Source organism: Delphinapterus leucas, chromosome 1 (assembly GCF_059928025.1).
Source record: "Delphinapterus leucas isolate spDelLeu-1000000601 "Yukka" chromosome 1, BTC_Dleu_Yukka2, whole genome shotgun sequence".
Taxonomy (NCBI): Eukaryota; Metazoa; Chordata; class Mammalia; order Artiodactyla; family Monodontidae; genus Delphinapterus; species Delphinapterus leucas.
Window position 1 is genome coordinate 130,075,998 of NC_143129.1, and position 19,686 is coordinate 130,095,683.

Genomic DNA, 19,686 nt, shown 5'->3' on the forward strand with positions numbered 1-19,686 from the left:
TGCAGAGATTGGAAGTGGTTGTCAAGTATTCTTCAGTAGCATCTAAGGCAACAATGATAAAAACAACCAATACTGTCAAAACTCTTGCAGTGATTAGCTCATGTCTGGGTATTGTAATGAAAATAAAAAAGAATACAGACTCAAGTTAGATAGTGACTGGGTTTGTTCAGTTACCCACACAGCCAGCATTAATTTCTGGCCTCTTTTCCTTAATGTATCAGTAGGTACCACCTGCTGAGCAGTTAAGATTCAGTCTCTGTTTCAGATTTGTTATGTTCCATTCACATAGAAATCACTACCCTAAACCACCTTCCTTCTTTGACACTGTAACACAGGGTAGTACTCTTCCCTACTTGTAGTTGTGTCCTTCTTCTCATAGCATAACATAGCAATTTAGCATGTCTTATCTTACATATAATATATCCATTTATTCAGTAGGTATTTTTGGAGTCTACTAAGTATGTATCAAATTCTATGCTAGGTGTTGTAATACACTGAATGATCAGACACACTTGATTCCTGCCTTGGAATTTCTTAGCTTAAAATTCCTTTTATCTCTGGCTTCCATTCTCTCCACCCTGCATGGATATGATTTATTGAGTTTCTATTCTGTTGGACATTGTACTGGGTACTTCACATATGCTCTTGCTTTTAATCATTTAAAAAATCTATAAAACAGTATTGGTACAACTTTTTTTTGGTGGGGTATAATCATTCCCATCCTTTAAATGTACAGATGTCACAAAAGCATAATGAAGATAGGGCTTAAGACCATACATCTTAAATTGTTTTGATTCGAAATTTATTGTAATTTGTTTTCCTTGGAGTCTTTAATTGGACAGGAGTATCCTATTTAAAATATAAGTTATTTCCCAATCTTAAGGCATAAATGCCTTCAACTAAAGTTTTAAACATAGCGTAAATCTTCAAAGTTTAATTTGAATAAATCAGTTTCCCATGACTTGAGTATTTCTGATGGAAAAGATAGAAGTGCTCCATCTGCATAGCAGAAAATGGGTCCTGAAAGCAAAAGTGGAAGGCATAATAACAGTGAAATCTAGGCTTTTTATCATTTTTTTTTACCTTTTATCTTTCTGTATACTGTATGCTTTTCTTATACAGTTCTCCCATAACACACATTATATGTAATATTGTTTTCTTGCTCATACAGTCATTCGACATTCCATTGAAGATTCTTTTAAGTGGATGAGATTAGGCATTAAAAATTGTAAAAGAATAACATAAGCGTAACAGCTAATTATAACATCAAATTGTTAAATCTGCAAACGTCAGTTCTACTAAACTTTCATTTAAGATTAAATTTATATTTTATTGAAAATATAACTGAAAATTTTAATGAAAAGGAAATGTATTTATGTTTATATTTGCAAAAAATCTGACATAAATAACAGTGACTAATTCTTCAGATTCTAATTTCATAGAACTGAGGATTAAGGAAGGTAAATTACAAAGCTTATTTTATTAATGGAAGAACTAGGAATAGTTTAATCCAAGGCCACTACCCTGTGTACCTTTTCACATGCTAAATGAGAGAGAAATTGGTTTAGGTTATGAGAAAACTAGTTTAGTACAGTGTTGAACTTTTAAAAATGATTGTCTTATAGTTAACTATATACCCAAAGAAAGTTGAGAGCTAACCTCTGTTAGAGATTTTTAAGAAAAGGGGTGAGAACAGTTCTTTAAATTACACATTTAGTTTTACTCTGAGGTAGAGGAATCTATTTACTTTTCCTTTACTGTATGACTTTTGGACATCTTAAGCTCTGAAGATATCTCTCTGTTTTTATTCCCATTGAGTATATGACTACACAGAAGGTGTGGCACAAAGTGTTATGACACAATATGTTGTCTGAATTCCTAACAGTTAACATTTTGTGGGTTGGCAGGTTTTTTTAGCATTTTTTACAGAACTTCATAATCAACTACCTTGAAAAATCTCCTTATGAAATCTTTAAAGGCCTTTAAAATGAAAAGCAATAATCATATCTTTCCAGATTGCTAAGAATGATGCATTTTAAACCATTTTTCATTTAGTGATAAACAAACAACTTTGATTCCTGATGAAGTGTTTGATGCAGTAAAAAGTAACATTATCACTTCTGTTAACTTCAGTAAGAATCAGCTATGTGAAATTCCCAAAAGGTAAGAACTGTTCGTGATGCTATTTCTGTTAAGTTGTGAATCATTCTCAGTTGTACTTGTATCTTAGTTGCAAGAATAATTATTTGTCATAGTTTTTTAATTAAAAAGTATATGTAAAATTTCTTACATTGTTAATATTTGAGGGATTTGGTAAAATTTACTTAAGTATTCTCTGAGACACTTTTAACATTGGTTCTGAGAGATAGATAGGTTAAAACTTTCTTTTTCATTTACATTTTAAACTTGGAAAATAGATATTAGAATTATTAAAAATACTTTTTTCCTATATAGTGAAATATCAGAGGAAAGTTTTAAGAGATCATCTAAAGCCAATTTCATGTAGATTAATAGGAATTTGGGGCTTTATGTTAATGAATTGCCAAGCCAGTGAATTTTTCCACTGATAGTAAAAGCAAAATTGACAACTCTGTTAACATTTTCCTCCTAGAAAAGGATTCTTCATTTACAAACATTAGAAATCATTTGCATTGTACTTTGTACTGTTTAATACATCTCTCTGGATGTTAATTATAGCACAATCTTTAGGTTTTGAGAGAATATTAGTTTAGTATAGTGTTGAACTTCTAAAAATGATTGTTATCTTGCCATTAACTATATACCCAAAGAAAGTTGACAAATAGCCTTGCAATTAAAACAGCAGTATGGGAGACAGGATAGGGTAATCATAAAGAATTTGGGCAATAGAGTCAGTTGCTTGTATCTATATCCCAGATCTATGAGCTTTGTGGCTTTGGGCAGGTTAACTAGCTTCTCTTACTTTCCTCAGTTGTGAAGTAGAGATGATAATAGACCTATTTATAAGAATTAAATTAAATGACATATCCACTTAAAGCATTTAACCAGTGCCTAGCACTTAATAAATACTTAAGTACTTAAAAAAAAAAAGAAAAAGAAAAAAAAAGATGATGTATTGGGGAAATTTCATCTGACTGCCCAAAATTTTTTTAGATGGCTTAAAATTTTTAAAAAGTCAGACAAACTATTACTTGCTTTCTATTTACAGAGAATAGTTTGAGGAATGTAGATCTTGAAAGATGATAACGTTAAGAGATTCTACTGAGAAAGGAGATCTAGTTCAACTTCTTTTTCTCTCTTGTTTAAAGTGTTCAGAAGGTATTTGATAGAATAGTTGAACATTTAGATTGGCTCTTAGATAGGACAAGTTTGCCTTAGGGATCCTAGATCAAACAAGCTGATTGGGGATGAAGATGGAAGGAGTTAAAAGATATTATGTTATTGCTTACTTTCTCATTTTATCCCACAGTCTGATTATTTTTATGCAAAACCGTATGCTATTCTGTTACCACAGTTATTTCGTCATGTTTTTTTTCACAAGTCACAAAATTGATTGCAAAAATAATACTTATTTATAAAATATTGGACTAAATGAAGAGACAAGTAATTTATGGTCTCATCACTGATTTATTCTATTGACTTCCTGGCATATTTTATTTCAAGCTACTACCCATTTAGAATTATACATATAATTTGTATCTTGACTGGTTTATTTGTCATAAACATTTTCCCATGTTGTAAACAATACTTTAAAAATGTAATTTATCTATATACCATAAGCTTGATTGTAAATAAAACAAAACATTGTATCTCTAAACCAAATTTTCAGAAGAATTACCAAATCAGAGTATGGCTCTTGATACATAAGTCCAAAAGCTTTCCAAAAGAGTTTTATCAGTTACATATCCAGACTCATGGTATCTTTCATGATGGTATCTTTCACTTTTAATCTTCTTTAGCACAGCATTTGATATTCTTTCTCTTTTTTTTTTTCTTTGCTAATATGATAGACAAAAATGATTTACAGTTTAACTTTTGTTTTTTGGCAAATCATATGTAACATCTCTTGTTCTTAAATTAATATCATACTTTCAAACTACTAAGTTTGATCAGGTTTACTTAGAAGTATTTAATTCTTCCTCTCTAAGTATTTGGCTTAAGTTGCTTAGTAGTAACACTTAGCAAACCTAGGAATTAACTTACTGTTTTCTTGCAATCATGATTAAATGATAATTTGGATAAGAGATACTATACTTTTAAAATGTTGCCATATCATATTTAAAAAGCATTTTGATGTATCAGATACTTCTGGTACTTAGATGGTTTTATATTATGGAGTCTAAAACAATAACTACGATATTACAGAATATATGTCTGACAATTTATTTTATGTATTCAAGTCACAGATATAGTATAAACATTGCCTAGATTGAATTTTTTTTGTCCATAATTGGTTTAAATATAAACTGAATGGTTTCTTAAACTTCAATCTACATTTAAGGTCAAATAGAAATTCTTTGACAGATAATATTATGGCTATTTTTAAAAACCTATTTTTATCAGTTACACATCCAAACTGATTGCAATTTTTATGAGAAAAGTAACAGTTACAGAAAATCTTAATTAGCAAAAATAATGTAAGATTTTTTTCCTCTATAGTCTGCTTGTAGTTTTGAAGTTCTGACAGTGAATTCAAATAGTATTAACATTTAAAAATTATTTTTGTTTCAGGATTGTGGAACTGAAAGAAATGGTTACTGATGTCAATCTCAGTTTTAATAAGCTTTCCTTTATATCCTTGGAATTATGTATGCTTCAAAAATTAACCTTTATAGATCTCAGGTATTTATTGATACTGTTGCTTCCCTTTTTAAAAAATTATTTTTTATTTATTTATTTTATTTATTTATTTTTGGCTGCATTGGGTCTTCGTTGCTGTGTGTGGGCTTTCTCTAGTTGTGGCGAGTGGGGGCTACTCTTTGTTACGGTGCGTGGGCTTCTCATTGCGGTGGCTTCTCGTTGTGGAGACAGGCGCGTGGGCTTCAATAGTTGTGACTCGTGAGCTCTAGAGTGCAGGCTCAGTAGTGTGGCCCACGGGCTTAGTTGCTCTGCGGCATGTGGGATCTTCACGGACCTGGACTTGAACCTGTGTTCCCTGCACTGGCAGGCAGATTCTTAACCACTGTACCACTGGGGAAGCCTTGCTTCCCTTTTTTAATAATAACTTATCTTTGTGTTTTACCTAACTTTTGCCCTTTCCCTCATGTTTTTCTAAGAAAAGAAATTGGTCTTTAGTTTATTAATAACATTTTAGGAGAAATCCGTAATTAAGCATTTAGGAAATATTTTAATCAGATGTCATCTGAAGGTAATTTACAAGTTATGTGACAAGACAAAATTACTTAAAATATTAGAAAATATTAATACATTATTTACATTCATGCTTAGGCAAAATTACAGATAGCACATGGAAAGTGTTTGCTTCACATTGTTTCTTTTTTAGCATAAAACTGTCAAAACCCTATGCTGGCACAGCAGCTAGCATGACTTCTCTCAAAAAGAACCTGTTTGGTTTCAAAATATTATATTAACCATGCAAGGCAAGAAATAAAGAAAAAGAACACTATGAGTGGCAATAAAAAGTAAAGAAACTATTTAAGGCTCTACAGAGGTAATAGGAAGTTTAGTTTAAATATATCCTAAGTTGAAGTGACAGGATCAGAAGTGTCACAGTTTTTTGGGGGTAATAATAGGTATTTCAGGGTTAGACAGTCATTTATTTTCTTGGGCTTTAAAACTTAATTTGTAAAATATGTTTCTATTACCTGGGCTTCTTACTGTTCGTGTGTTGTTATTTTTAGCTGCTCTTGCTTTGCTCAAACAATAAATTACAATAAGCTATTTATATCTGTTTGAAGATTTATTCTTCCTGTAGAGACAAAATTTTTTTTATGGGATTAAAGCAAATATACTAATAACTCTGCTCCTGCTAAATGCGGAATTGCTTCTCTTTTCCAGGGGCAATTACACTGGCAAAACAGTTTAAAACCTCATTTTAGTTCAGTATTAATAGAACAGTGAGAATAAATTCCTGCCTCCATTGCTGCTCACTTTATTTTTCATCCCATTCTCGTGTGTGTGTGCGTGTGTGTATGTGTACGCGCTCATGCCTCTGTCTATAACTATACCTGGAAATTTCTAATTAAGTGACTAAAATACGCCTTTATGTTTGCTATCAGTAGGTATAAGACTCCAGGAAAAGATAGAAACCATCATTGTGTTACTCAGCACAAATTAATAAAGGCAATAACTGGAGAAAAGTACAGAGAAAAGAAAAAACAACATATGTTGAGTTGAGAAAGTATGACTCATATATTAGGCTTGACTTCTGAATGCAAAGATATAGGTTAGAGAAAATTATTCAATTGTGATAGATAACCATCTAGTTGGATATAACTTTTTCACAAATATTTTCTATTATTAGTACTTATACGGCCTCTAGAGTGCTTCTACCTTCTTGTTAACCTTTCTTCTAAAATTGTTCCCAGATCTTTTCAGTAGTAAATGAGATTCCCTTTACTGCTGTGTTTTATTGTAAGATCTTAAAAAATTACACACTGTGCAAATTGAAATTCTAAACTTAGAGTAGAAATGGACTTACTTAATACTTATGTAGTAGAAAGCACCAAGTTTCTAAACATATAGAATCTCTTTAGTTTCCTGTTTCATCTTTTTCATGTAATTTTTCAGTTGTTCTTGGAGTAGAATTTAATGTCTATATGTGAAATATTTCTATTAATCAAATATTTATAATACTTGTGATATCAAATAATGTAGTATTTATAAGCATAACCGAAAGGGCTCTGTCTGTGGAAAGTATTGTTGATTGCAGTTTGAAGGAGATAGGGAATTAGTTTACAGTGTTTACCCTGTTAAATCTATTATTAACGAGTTAACTGCAGTATCAGTTGGTTGCACATTGCCATTAGGATTTGGCACATTAATCAAATACTTGAAGCAGCTGACCGATTCAGAATTCTTAGGACACAGCCTTAATGAAATCAAGAATTGACAAACTGAGCTGCATAAATTTTTGTCTGGTCAACATTTTAATTATAAACTAAAGTTGTACAGATTTTCAAACTTTGTAAATCATCTTTTTTCTCTCTAATTTAGGAATAATTTTTTAAATTCTTTACCTGAAGAAATGGAATCATTGATAAGACTACAAACAATCAACCTTTCCTTTAATAGGTAAGAAACAGAACAGACAAATCTGAATAACAATTTTCTGTGGAAAATTTGTAGGTCTTACTAGAGAATACAACTAAAAGAACCAAATAAACAAAAAGGCCTATATGTTTTCTTTATTTAAATATCCAGGTTTATTTTCACTTAGTTCTACTTAGAATTAAAAGTGATGTTGCTTTTTTAGAATTTTCACAACTGATGTCTAGTAGATTTTTTGTTTCTTTTAACCATTTTAAGAAACCTGTAAGCTAGTAGGAAGACAAATAGCAAATAAATAATTCTAATCACTGTAGTGGAAGCACAGTGCCTAGACATAAGTGTTTCCAGAGATTACTTGAAGGTAGAGGAGGTAGCTCTGAAACTGAGGCTTGGAACATAGACATTTGCCAGACACACAGGGATATGGCATCCCGTGTAGAGCAAATAGCATATACTAAGGCACAAGGATGTGAGAAAATGATGGGACACGTCAAGAAGTTCAATATGGCTAGGGCCATAAAGTGGGAAAGTAGAAGAGTGGAAGTCACAAATGAAGTTGGGTGTGTAAGCAGTAGCCAGCCCTTTAAGAGCTTTTTATGCCCAGTGAAATTTAGATTTTATTCTGTAAACACTATGAAGATACTACTAATAATTAAGAATAGCTAGTATTTATTGGGAGCTTATTTATTAATATGTATTATCTGCTGACTCCGGACCAAGTACTTTACATGTATTACCTCATTTAATTCTCACAAAAGCCCTACATGGTAGGTTCTGTTATTATGTCCATTTAGAAATCGAGGATTAGGAATTAAGTAACTCACTTAAGGTTCACATAGATTATAGAGCTGGGGTTTGAGCCCAGGTGTTTTGACTCTAGAAGTTGGGCTCTTAACAACTATGTCATATTGTTTCCTATGGTGAAAGTTGATTCTGGTAACAAGTTAATATAAATATTAGTAGCTATCATTTAATATATTACAGATACTATACCAAGGTCTTCAAGTATATAAGTTTAGTACTATTATTATTCCTCATTTACAGATGAGGAATCTAAGGCACAGTGATGTTAAAATATTGCCTATTTAAGTTTTTGTTCCGTCTACTCTATTATTTGTGTTTTCTCATGTGTAGGTTATACCACTGTTGTCATTATTTTAAAATATATGCACTTCTCAGATTTCTTCTAATTTTTATTTTTAAATTGAACTATCGATTCTCTATTGAGCTATCAATTGCATTGTTAATTAATGTCTTTTGGGGAGCTGGCAAAACCTAACCCTAACTTCTGTGTTAACTGGTGAACTACATCTTTTTTAATTACCTTGTTTATGGGTTGTGCGGGGAAAAAGAGGACATACTATTTAGGGTGGTTTGGTCCATCTGTACTCCTTGTTATTGATTCTCCGATCCCTCTAATTTCAAAGATGCCTTGAGTTTACTGTTCATTATTGCTTTTTTTTTTTTTTTAAACATCAAGGCAGCAAAGGAAGGGCAGTATGGGGAAGTGAAAAGGCCAACTATAAAGCTTTCTTTCAGCTCATCCTTGTCTTTTCTAGTTGAGGCAGCAGTTTGCCTCACACTAAAACCAAACTAGCTTCTGTCCCCCAAAAGATCCTCAGGGATTTTGTGTTAATTACTGAGAATTGCTCTGAGAGCCATAAGCTTTCCCATCTCTCTTGTGGCATCTTCAGGGCTGCTTTGGGTGAGAAAGCCAGCAGCCTATATTAGTTTTGTCATTTTTTCAAAAACCAAAATGAGTGTATTTTTGGTTGAAAAAATGACAAAACTAGTCAGTTTCGAAGCTTAAGCCAAAGCAAAGTATAAATCTCTAACTTTTACTTAAGATATTGGCAGTGATTCTCTTTCATAAGAAGTAAAAGTGAACTAAGGAAGAAAACCTACATGGAGGCATTATACTGAGAGCATTTCAGGAAGATTTCCTTGTCTCCTGAATGAGAAAAGAAAAACATAGGAGAATTTACTCCAAACTTTTGTTTGATTTTATACATTAAATAGAAACTGTTACAAGTGTGTCCACTTAACATATATTTCAAGGTTTCCAGAATTAATCCAGTTTTAAATTTTTTTCTGAAAAATTTAAATGCAGAACTTATACCAAATATTAAAAACTTACATTAAGAAAACTTTATCTCATGGTATCAAACTTAGGACCATCTATTTGAAGGAATGATTTTGCTTCTGATTCTAATATATTTAGGTGTTCTGTTCATATTCTTATAGGTTCAAAATACTACCTGAAGTTCTGTATCAAATTCCCACACTTGAAACAATTTTGATTAGTAATAATCAGGTTGGATCTGTGGACCCTCAGAAAATGAAGACAATGGAAAATCTGATTACATTGGACCTTCAAAATAATGACCTCCTACAAATTCCACCAGAGCTCGGTAATTGTGTGAACTTAAGGTAAATGCACCATTCTACTAAGTTTTTCCATTCGATTTGTTGAAGGGTTATTTTTTTGTTTTGTTTTGTTTTTGCTTTTCGAGGTACACTTGCAGGCAAGTTGAAATAAAAAATTTAATGTCCCATTAAAAATAACAGGTAACAAAACTCCGAATCCCAATTCTGTTTTTCAAATGTTACCAAATATATTTTTTAGTTTTTTTAATACAGTATCTATATGTGTAAATACAGCAATTGATTGTTTCTAGTGATACTTTTCTCATCACTATGTATGTGTATAATCTGAAACTCTACTGCATAAAAATGTCAAGGAAATATAAATTCCTTAGCTGTGCATATAAGTTTTTTCAATATCTGATTACAGACTACTACCATTTTTTCAAGGCCAGCATGGTCTTTCTTACTCTGTGTTTGCTGTTACCTCAGCCTCAAGTGCCTTTACCCTGCTTTTATCAGTAATCAACCTAATTATCACCTTTGAAAACCTTTCCGATATTCCAGGCAGAGTTAGTCCCTTCTCTGATTTCCCATCCTGCTTTATTTGGACTCATTTATACTATTTCTTTGTCCTCCTTTGGAAGAGTTACCCCAGTGCCTAGACCATAGTAAGCACCTAATAAGTGCTTGTTAAGTGAATGTAAAGGGAATTTGAGACATGAACAGAAAGCCCAGTAGTTAACAGAATGTGTCAGAAAAATTTAATTATTGAAAACTGCATATGATGGTTTAGCATATTTTACTTTACTAGAGTGGCACTAGTATCTTTCTCTGGTACCTCACAATACTGAATTATAGAAGACAAGTAAGTTGATTATTGTTATGTGCAATAGTTGTATTCTATAAAGTCTCCGTGAACACCAAATTAGTAAATACTAAACCATTACTCTCTAGGGGAAATAACAGAGTTAGGCTCTTTCAAGCCTCTGGTCATGTTTTCATCAGCCAGTCAACATATAACCTTGTGTTATGTGTGTTTCTGTATTAAGATGCCTTATTTAATATTGTTGATTCATTAATATTGAGCTATGGCCAAACAGCACTGTGATTTATGCCTGAATGAAGCTTATCTAACATACGTATCTTCTGTGTAAGATACATGACATCCTTCTTGTGCTTAGAAAAACTAGACAACACTTCAGCATTATGCTTGCAGGCCATATTAAACAGTGAAATCACCAAGAAAAGGTACAATAATACAAAAAATGTTGCACTGAATAGACCATGGAAGGAACATTTGTTTACAGTATGGGAACTGAAACAAAAAAGGCAGAGTGTCACCTTGTTTGAGCTCAGTTGGGAATGTGCCTGTCAAGTGACTCAAATTTTTTGCTGCTCTGTGCATGTCCAAAATGACCTTCAAAATGCCACATATATTGATTTGGGGGTTACTGGTAAATTTTAGTGAATAGGCAAATTAGCAGATTTGGAGCCTGAGTAATGAAGATTGACTGTAATTAACTTTTTTTCTATAAATTAAGAAAATCATTCTTTAAAATAATTCCCAAGGTACAGGAATATTTGAAGATATAATTTAGATCTGTGGTATAATATGTTGTGAATCCTTTGACTTTTATTTACATAAACACTTAAAGTTAATGAAAATTAATATAAAAGTCTCTAATAATTTAAGATATTTCATTAATTAAATAAAGAAACAAATCAACCAGCACTTAGATCTTAAACTGAACCTCATTTCAGAACATTTAAAATAGATTTTATATATGTGTCTGGTCAAGGGAAGGAGTATGAGGGCAGACGTGTTAATGTTCCCAGTGTGGAAAAGGATATATCGACTATGTTACAGTCTTTGGTATGAGTATTTGTCAGTTTGCTCATTCTAACACTTGTATAAATATAATTCACCCATTTAGTATATGGTCATTATAGGATTGAGAAGGTGATGGGTAAAATGATGGTTCATATCGCAGCTCTTCTGTTTAATAGCTGTGTGATCTTGGACAAGCCTGTCTTACCTTCCTGAACTTGTGTTTCATTATCTATAAAATAGAAATATTAATGGTGCCTACATCACAGGGTTGTTAAGATAATTAGGAGAGTCAGTGAATGTAAGTTACTTAGAACAATACCTTTCACATAATAAGTATTCATTTAATGTTGTTTCAGTCATTATTGTAGTTAAAATTCCAGTTGTTTTAATGCTTAGATTTGAAAAGGGACAAATTTTTAAAAACACACAAATTTTACTTATAAAATAGCAAATGAAATTAGAAGAAAAGCCTCCCTAATGGAAAATGTTTTAAATTCTTAATTTCTCTCCTTTGTTTAGGACATTGCTACTAGATGGAAATCCGTTCCGCGTTCCTCGAGCAGCCATATTAATGAAAGGAACAGCTGCTATTCTGGAATATTTGAGAGACCGAATTCCTACTTAAGTTGGAGTTGTTACGTAATCTTGGTCATGTTAATTCTTAGAGTTCTTAGATTGATAACTAACATATTTCTAAGGTATCATGTACATTTATAATGGTGTAACTACGTATAGTGTTCATACATTTGCTCTGAATGTTTTGCATAAGATTTATCCTCACTTTCATTCCCTTATAACACAGCAAACAGTTTCTTCAGAAGTGAATTTTTATTTATCACAGTTTAATATTTTTATAATGAGAAAGCATTGTTGTAGAGGTGGGTTTTTTTTTCCCATTTCTGTTTGTGTTACGTATATTATGACCAATTGACTTGAATATGACCATCCAATTTCTACCTTTTTATTGGATATAAAATTGAATTGAATTTTGTTTAATACTGTTCTTTGGCACTTAAAAAATAATAATACTTTTCATTATCCATAATAGGACTTTTATGATGTGGTTGGTGTCAGTATAAGTTTCAAATTAATATTTACTGGCTTGGTTTTGTTTATATAGTTGAAATGTTTTTTCCTAGCCTTTTTTACATGTTTCATGAAATCATTTTGTCGGGCTTTCTAATGTCACAGAAATGCTACATAAGATATGGTTATTGGTGGAGAGAATAGTAAAAGTGTTGTTATAATTGCTCTCACAATTCTGAATTTAAGAATTGCAAAACAATTCTGGGTTTTGTTTTTTTTTAAGATGTCTTAGTGTTAAGTTTCCATACAGTAATCTAGTACTTCTAGATTCAACAAATTTAAAGAAACTGGATCTGCATATTTTTCCCTCAGAGTGTGAGCATTTAAAAAATACCTTTTGTTCTTTAAACAAAAGTACTGAAATTTTATTAATTTTTATGGATAACAGCAACAGAAAATAATAGCATATACTACATAGAAATCTTGAAATGTATTTTGTTTAAATACTTACTAAGCAGGTATTTGTATATATAATTACTCTGTTGATGTGTTCTAATCCATCCTGTGCCTTTTTTTAATTTCCAGGGTCTTAATTTTTAAATTTGCTTGTAGTCATGTGGTAATTTTCTAAAAGGGAATTTGTTATATTTGATCAAATATAAACATTTATACCAAAAATATCAGAAGTAAGTAGGCTAGTCAGTCATTATAAAACATACTATGTGATTCTATTAAGTAACTAATCAATAGAATGTATATTAGTTTATATAAATAGATGATGGATAGGTACGTAGGACGTAGGTAGGTAGATAGATAGACAGGTGGATGGATGGATAGATAGCTTTTGGATGATTGAGACATGCTCATATTATGAAAAAAATCATTGCTAATAAAGATAAATACTATGTGTTCATTAAAAAGTTACATTTTTCAAATATTGATTACAATGTTTATGTTTTTGGTTTAAAAGAAACATGCCCTTTTCATACAACAACTCTGTGGCTGCCTAAGAAATCTGCTTCGGTATTAAACAAAAGACATTTTACAATAAGGTGACATTTTATTATTTATACAATAAAGAGACTTTTATGTTATTCAAAACACTTTTTTAAATACTGAAAAAGTTGAGTACACCAAAGCCGAAAAATGGCTCTGCTATACACTGCACAGCATTATTTTAGTCCCTGTATTTTGTATCTGTACAGAAAGCATCTTCAAAATGCATTCTAATCACATTGTACACCTTTACTGATTAGTGTCAATACGTAAAATAAAACTGGAGAATACAGCTTGCATTTGCAAATTAACTGACAAAGTAATTTCACTGATTCAGTAAATTTAAAATATAGATTCATAGGACTTCTTTGCACATAAAATGAAGCAGCTTTCAAGGTTGTCATGGTCTCATACTGCAAAAAACCATTAACTACATTCACAATCTATGTTAATAAAGTAGTAAATATGTCTTCATTCAGTTTTTATTTACATCAATATGTAATTCAACTAAAAAGTACTGTTAATTGTGATACAGTAAATTCTTTTTTAACACATACAAAAATGACAATTTTTGTATATAATTTGAGCTCAAAATCACGATTATCTCAAAATATTAATTACAATACAGCCATTTCAATTAAACATGTCATGATTTAACTTTTTATAAAATGGTAAAATTTGTTATTAAAGTAAGCAATTTGTTTTGAATTGGCTAGAGTTCACCCACGTAGAAAACCTTAAATGGTAAGAGGTGTTTCCAGCCCCCTCCCACCCGAATTTGTATACAGCCACCTAAGCTAGCAAAGAGACAGAAAAGGCCCCAATTTATAAAGATTAAGCCTCTTTTGCTATACCGCTGTGGCTTGTTTTTTCTTCCATAAAAGCTTTACAAGGGTAGTGTCAATAAACTATGCAGTGAAATGCATGCATTAATATACAGTATGTCTGTAAAATGTTAGTGTTTACTCTAGTGCACATTAAAATGTTCACAAAGACTGCAAAAGAAGTCATAAATAAAGAAGCACTTACAAAGATCTACCAATTGCAAATTGTAAACTTGAAAATTACTTGATAATATAATGGAATTTCTTTGAAAACAGATCCCAATTCAAGTTCTTTCTCTGGCTAAAGGAGCTCTAGTTACTTGGCCTTAAGATGTCACTGTTTAGCTGCACATATGGTAGAGAAGTCAGATGTCATAAAAGAATATGAGTCTAGAGACTGTCTTCATTTTACTGAAATAGTGGCCCAATGTTGCATCACTGCTTAGGATTTTTTTTTAAACTTACAGAAGAGTGAAATATTTCACTAACTGAATTATATGACCTCAAATGAAAAATGGAAAATTTGTGTGTGTGTGCATGTGTTTATCATATGGAAAAATATTAATATAAATAGGTGGAATTAGAGCTTCATTATACAGTAATAAAAGGATTATGCCCCAAAATAACTGAGGTCAAAAGAAATCAATTATCAAATAGTTTAGGAATGAGAGAATTTTCATGGATACTTAAAAATCCTAAAAACATAGTATCTAGTTTCTTTTTAATTCTTAACAAACCAATTAAAATTTAATCACTATCTTTGTTTAGAATTGCTGTTGTTAATTTAATATTTCTTCTCTGAATCAAAAGAGGCCATAGTTCATATTTATGGTTTACTTATATACAGCTGGGTGGGGTCATGCCCTTGGCTGGTTATAAAGTGGGAAAAATGAAAATACAGTACCTGCAAACCTTACTTTTTGCAAGGTTGTTTTTAATGGTCTTTGAAATTTACAAACAGAATTCAGTAGATTTTTACCTCTGATGTTTCAACTAGGAAAAATTTCCTCTTTCATATGAAGACAGTGTCATTGTCCTTAAGCTTCCTTTAGTCTCTTCTATACACTGAGTACAGAAAGAAACTTGATTGGCTCTTGACACAAAAATATCTGGTTTATCTATCAGTTATCTTTCTCGTGAATGCTAAGGCTTGCATTTTTGAGGAGGAAAACGTAGTTGAGGATGTTAAAGGGAAATGCCTAAACACCATAAAGCAGTATTAAACATTTATTGCATTCCATTGACACTAGGTGTCATCAAAGCTAAAACCAAATTTTCTAGAGTAAAAATTAACATAAAACATTCCTTTCTGCCCTGAACAGATGCCTTTCCACATTCAAGACCAATAAGAGTCCTCTGAGTGGAAAGACTGCAAGTATTGAAAATAACATTTATTTTAGCAGTACATTCTGAAAATAAATTACCATAGCAAATATGGGAACTGCTTTATGTTCTGTCTGCCTGAGAGTTTCATCTTGGTTTTCCTGTGGACTATTCAAAAAATTACATAAGATCTCCTGACTAAATAAGGGAAGGGGATTAGGGAGAGAAAGATACAAAGAAATATAATGTGATTTTTTTTTTCCCATTCATCAAATACTTTCACTAATCTAGCTATCATAAAGGTCAGTTGACCTGCATACCTGGGCATTATTTAACCTCATTACTTTACATGTGCAAAACAAGTGTGCAAAGAAAAACACCTATGTATGTCTATACAGAGACATAAAACCTGAGTCACAATAAAAAGTTTTTAATATAAGAAAACATTTCTTAATGTAGGAAAATAATTTCTAAAGGGCCAAAAATACCTTTATACAATATAATCTGCTAACTTTAAAACTCAGTGTGCATAAGCATCACATATTTTTTAAGACCCAACAAAAAAAGAAATCATTTACAGTTTTCTTAACTATAGCTTAGATACCTATATTTCAATTTCTAATATCTATTTTCATTCCCCTGAATTCATTAACTTTTCTAAAAGAAAAAAGTTAAAAGCACATTCAAATATGAGGACTGTTTAATTTCTGATGAACAGTTCCTGCTTTTTTCTAAATATTGAGGACATAGGAGATTTGGGGTTGCTAGGCATATAACTTAATGTCAAGCCACAAAGGAATTCTAAAATTCAAATGAAAATATGTAATAAACATTACTTGGAAAAATATTTTGTGGATAGAGTTGGGCCAAAGTCTGCATGAAGCCATTCTTATTTGCAGGCTCCCTTTCTGCAGATGATTCACTCTTAAAAACTCCTTTCCCTACACACCCATTTCCTTAGCTTTCATTTTATTTCATTTCCTTAGATTTCCATACTTAAACCCTGGAATTGTGCCGACTGAAGCTCCATGGTTCACATTCAGCCACAAGGTACAATGTCTTCTTCACTTAACTAAATCTTTATCTCTTCCTCTTCAGGAGCTCAGTTTTCTGGGATGACTCCCTGGCCCTCTCTCACGTACCCCTTTACTTATTAGGAAAAAAAATCTGTTTAAGTGTCCCTACTGTCTTATCACTAGACACTGATTTAAGGATAATTCAAGACATACTTATCTCCTGGGCTGTATACATCTCAAATGCATACTGAGAAAATTTTATAGAAAAATGAGGGCAAGTTGCTTCTCCATCTGCCCCCAGATGACATTGTCATTAATTATGCATTTATGTCAGGTAAGTCACTGACAGAACAGGAAGCCATCTGAACCCAAAGGTTCAATCCTTGCTTGCCTCTGTAGTTGGATATAGGGCCCTGGCCCTTTCAGTACTTGTATGGACAGGTGAAGGGATTCTGGACAGTGTCCTTGAATGCTGACTTTCCTCTCTGGGGTCAGCAGGCCTGGTTTGGGGAATAGGGTGGGAAGTGCATGTGGTAGTGTAAGGGATTAGAGGCATTAACCTAGGGAACTGTACTCTTGCTGCCTTTTTGTATGACACTTGCCTGAGGGTCACTGGAAGGATTTTGTATTGTGCAGAAGGCTAAAAGCAGAGTCACACTTTCTCTGCCAACAGACTTGTTACCATGGGAACCAATGCAGAAAAATGAAAAAATGACAAGAAGCTGAGAATTAAATGTGGGGAAAATTGATAGTTGGTTTCAACATGGCAATTTGAGCACTTGAGATTTAAACAGGATGTTCCTTGTGTGGCCAGACCAATGAAAATGGACAAAATGACGTGCTGGTCTCTGGTCCTGGAGGCTATCTGGGGAATGCAGGAAGAAAGCAGTAAGCGTGCTGTAGTTTGGATAAGGGGGACTCTGTAAAATTCAGATCCATCTCTGGTGATGTTGAGCTCTTCAGCCCAAATGTTAAATTAACCATATGATCAAAGGTGCCCTTCAAAAGGCATGTCCATGCTTAGCTTGATAAATGAAAGCAGCCTGCTGTAACAATTCTCACCTTTCCAAAGCCAACACACACTACCTGACAAGAGTATTGCATACCTAATATGTTATTGCTTGAAAATCTTCCCAAATATTAAAAAGCAAAAACCAAAAAGACACAGCTTTCAAATCTGTGGTCCCTCTCCCCCCTCCCCCCAACAAGGCAGCTAATTAACCTAGAATTTAAATTAGTTTTATTTAGGAAACAATTATTTCACTTTACCTGATACAAGTACTCCTGTGTACCCTCCTTTGTTATTCTGGAGTGGATAATAAACTGATCAAACCAGATGAGGATTCCAAGACAATTTGTAATAAGGACTTGGAGTTTCAGCCTAATCTGAGAAAGCAGACCTACATATTGCACTTTTTGAAGGCTCCAGGGAGACACCTGTCCTGTCCTCTAGCTTCCCAAAAGGCTACTTTCTGAAATCCTATGATTAATGCCTCATTTCCTGTGACCAGCCTTTGGCCCATATTTAAATGTAATTCCCCTGAGGAGATGAGGGAAGGTCACACTATAGAGGACTTGATTTCACCCTTCCTGGAGAGCTAGTTTTCAAGTAGTAGTGAAACCCTTCACCTGATCCACCCTCCTAACAATTAAAAGCTAAAAACAACATCACCCAGGAAGTAGGAGACAAGCTATTATTGTATAGTTGTCTTTGGGGTATGTCTAACTTCAAATGGTCTGAATAAAATATGCTGTTTGTGTGGTTTAAAGTCCACTGGCCATAGATTTCACTAGAGATGCTTTTTTCTTTCTCACTAGTGACTTGCTGTTCTAGTTAGAATTCCTTACTGAATCCTTTGACAGTCTTAACAGTGAGTTCTTGAAATGCTAGAAGCCCATTACATTTCTGTTTTTCCAAGAGTGCATACAGAGTTCTGAAATGCAGTAAAACACCTTATTTTCTACTACTTGCAGAGTTTGGAGGCAAACGATAATAAACAGAAATTTGACTACAGTGTTCTTGCTTATGCTAAAATAACTTCTTATATCAATATTTCAGTGAGTTTCAGGATTTGAGACATCTATGTTTCTGAGGGTAGGAAGCCTTTAGAATAACCTGATGCAGGACTAATCTTTAAAGCTACATGAAGCACTAAGGACAGTTCAGCAGATCTCTTTCTGAGATAGGCAACTAAAATATAATAGGGTCTTCACAAGCAGTAATGCCTTTGAATTTGACATATGATAAATAAGAGACTGCTTCTTTTAATTCCTTTTATCTCTAAAATCAGGCAGCAGATGCTTGGAGGAAGACTAAATGGTCTGCCTTAAACTAAAGAATGATTATCTTTTTCTGTGATTCTTTTTTTAATACTAATTCTCTCACTGGTAGATCATACTTTGGACAAACTTGAGCTCTCCACCAGGCCAAGAGGCCACCTGACACTAATATATTTAATAGTTCTACAACATCCCTTCATTCTTCAGACAAGAATTTGAAACAGTTATAACACATCTCACGATATATTGAGAATTTAAATTTGATTCCTTCATTTTTTTAAACAATTGATTTCCCTTCTCAATTTTCTTGAGGTTGTGTGATTCCCTGCTGTATCATGTACCATAAAGAGTTACAGACATAACTTTTACATAGTTTTCTCTAGTTTATCATACAGTTCAGCATACAGTTCACAAATAGCCAGTCTTGCCAATATGAGGACATTTATTGCTTTCAGCTACAAGTATTTGGAAATCAAAAAAGCTGAGTGGAATGATGATCTCTGCATGGAAGGCATATAATGAATAGGTCTAGAGATCTAATATGCATGATGACTATAGTTAACAATATTGTATTGAATACTGGAAATTTGTTAAAAGAGTAGATTTCAGATGCTCTCACCACACAGAAAATGGTAACTATGTAAGGAGATGAGATGTTAAATAGATCGACTGTAGTTATCATTTCACTATGTATTTGTATATCAAATCATGTTGTACACCTTAAATATATGTAATTTTTATTAAAAAACTTAAAAGGGGGAGGCATCATACTCGATAGCTGTCCTTTCTGGATTAAGGTGAGGTGTTGACTAAA

General features: G+C 32.5%; 1 protein-coding gene across 2 annotated transcripts in view; it reads left to right on the plus strand.

Annotated features, from left to right (window-relative positions):
- The window catches only part of LRRC40 (leucine rich repeat containing 40), a 57,761-nt gene extending 44,393 nt beyond the window's left edge, over positions 1 to 13,368 (plus strand). For both annotated transcript variants that reach the window (XM_022581122.3, XM_089921061.1), the window contains 5 exons: positions 2,056 to 2,163; positions 4,711 to 4,821; positions 7,156 to 7,233; positions 9,454 to 9,639; positions 11,927 to 13,368. In XM_022581122.3, coding sequence (XP_022436830.1) covers positions 2,056 to 2,163; positions 4,711 to 4,821; positions 7,156 to 7,233; positions 9,454 to 9,639; positions 11,927 to 12,032 — 589 coding nt within the window. In that variant the 3' untranslated portion in view covers positions 12,033 to 13,368. The remainder of the gene's footprint in view (positions 1 to 2,055; positions 2,164 to 4,710; positions 4,822 to 7,155; positions 7,234 to 9,453; positions 9,640 to 11,926) is intronic.
- The last annotated feature ends 6,318 nt before the right edge of the window (positions 13,369 to 19,686 follow it).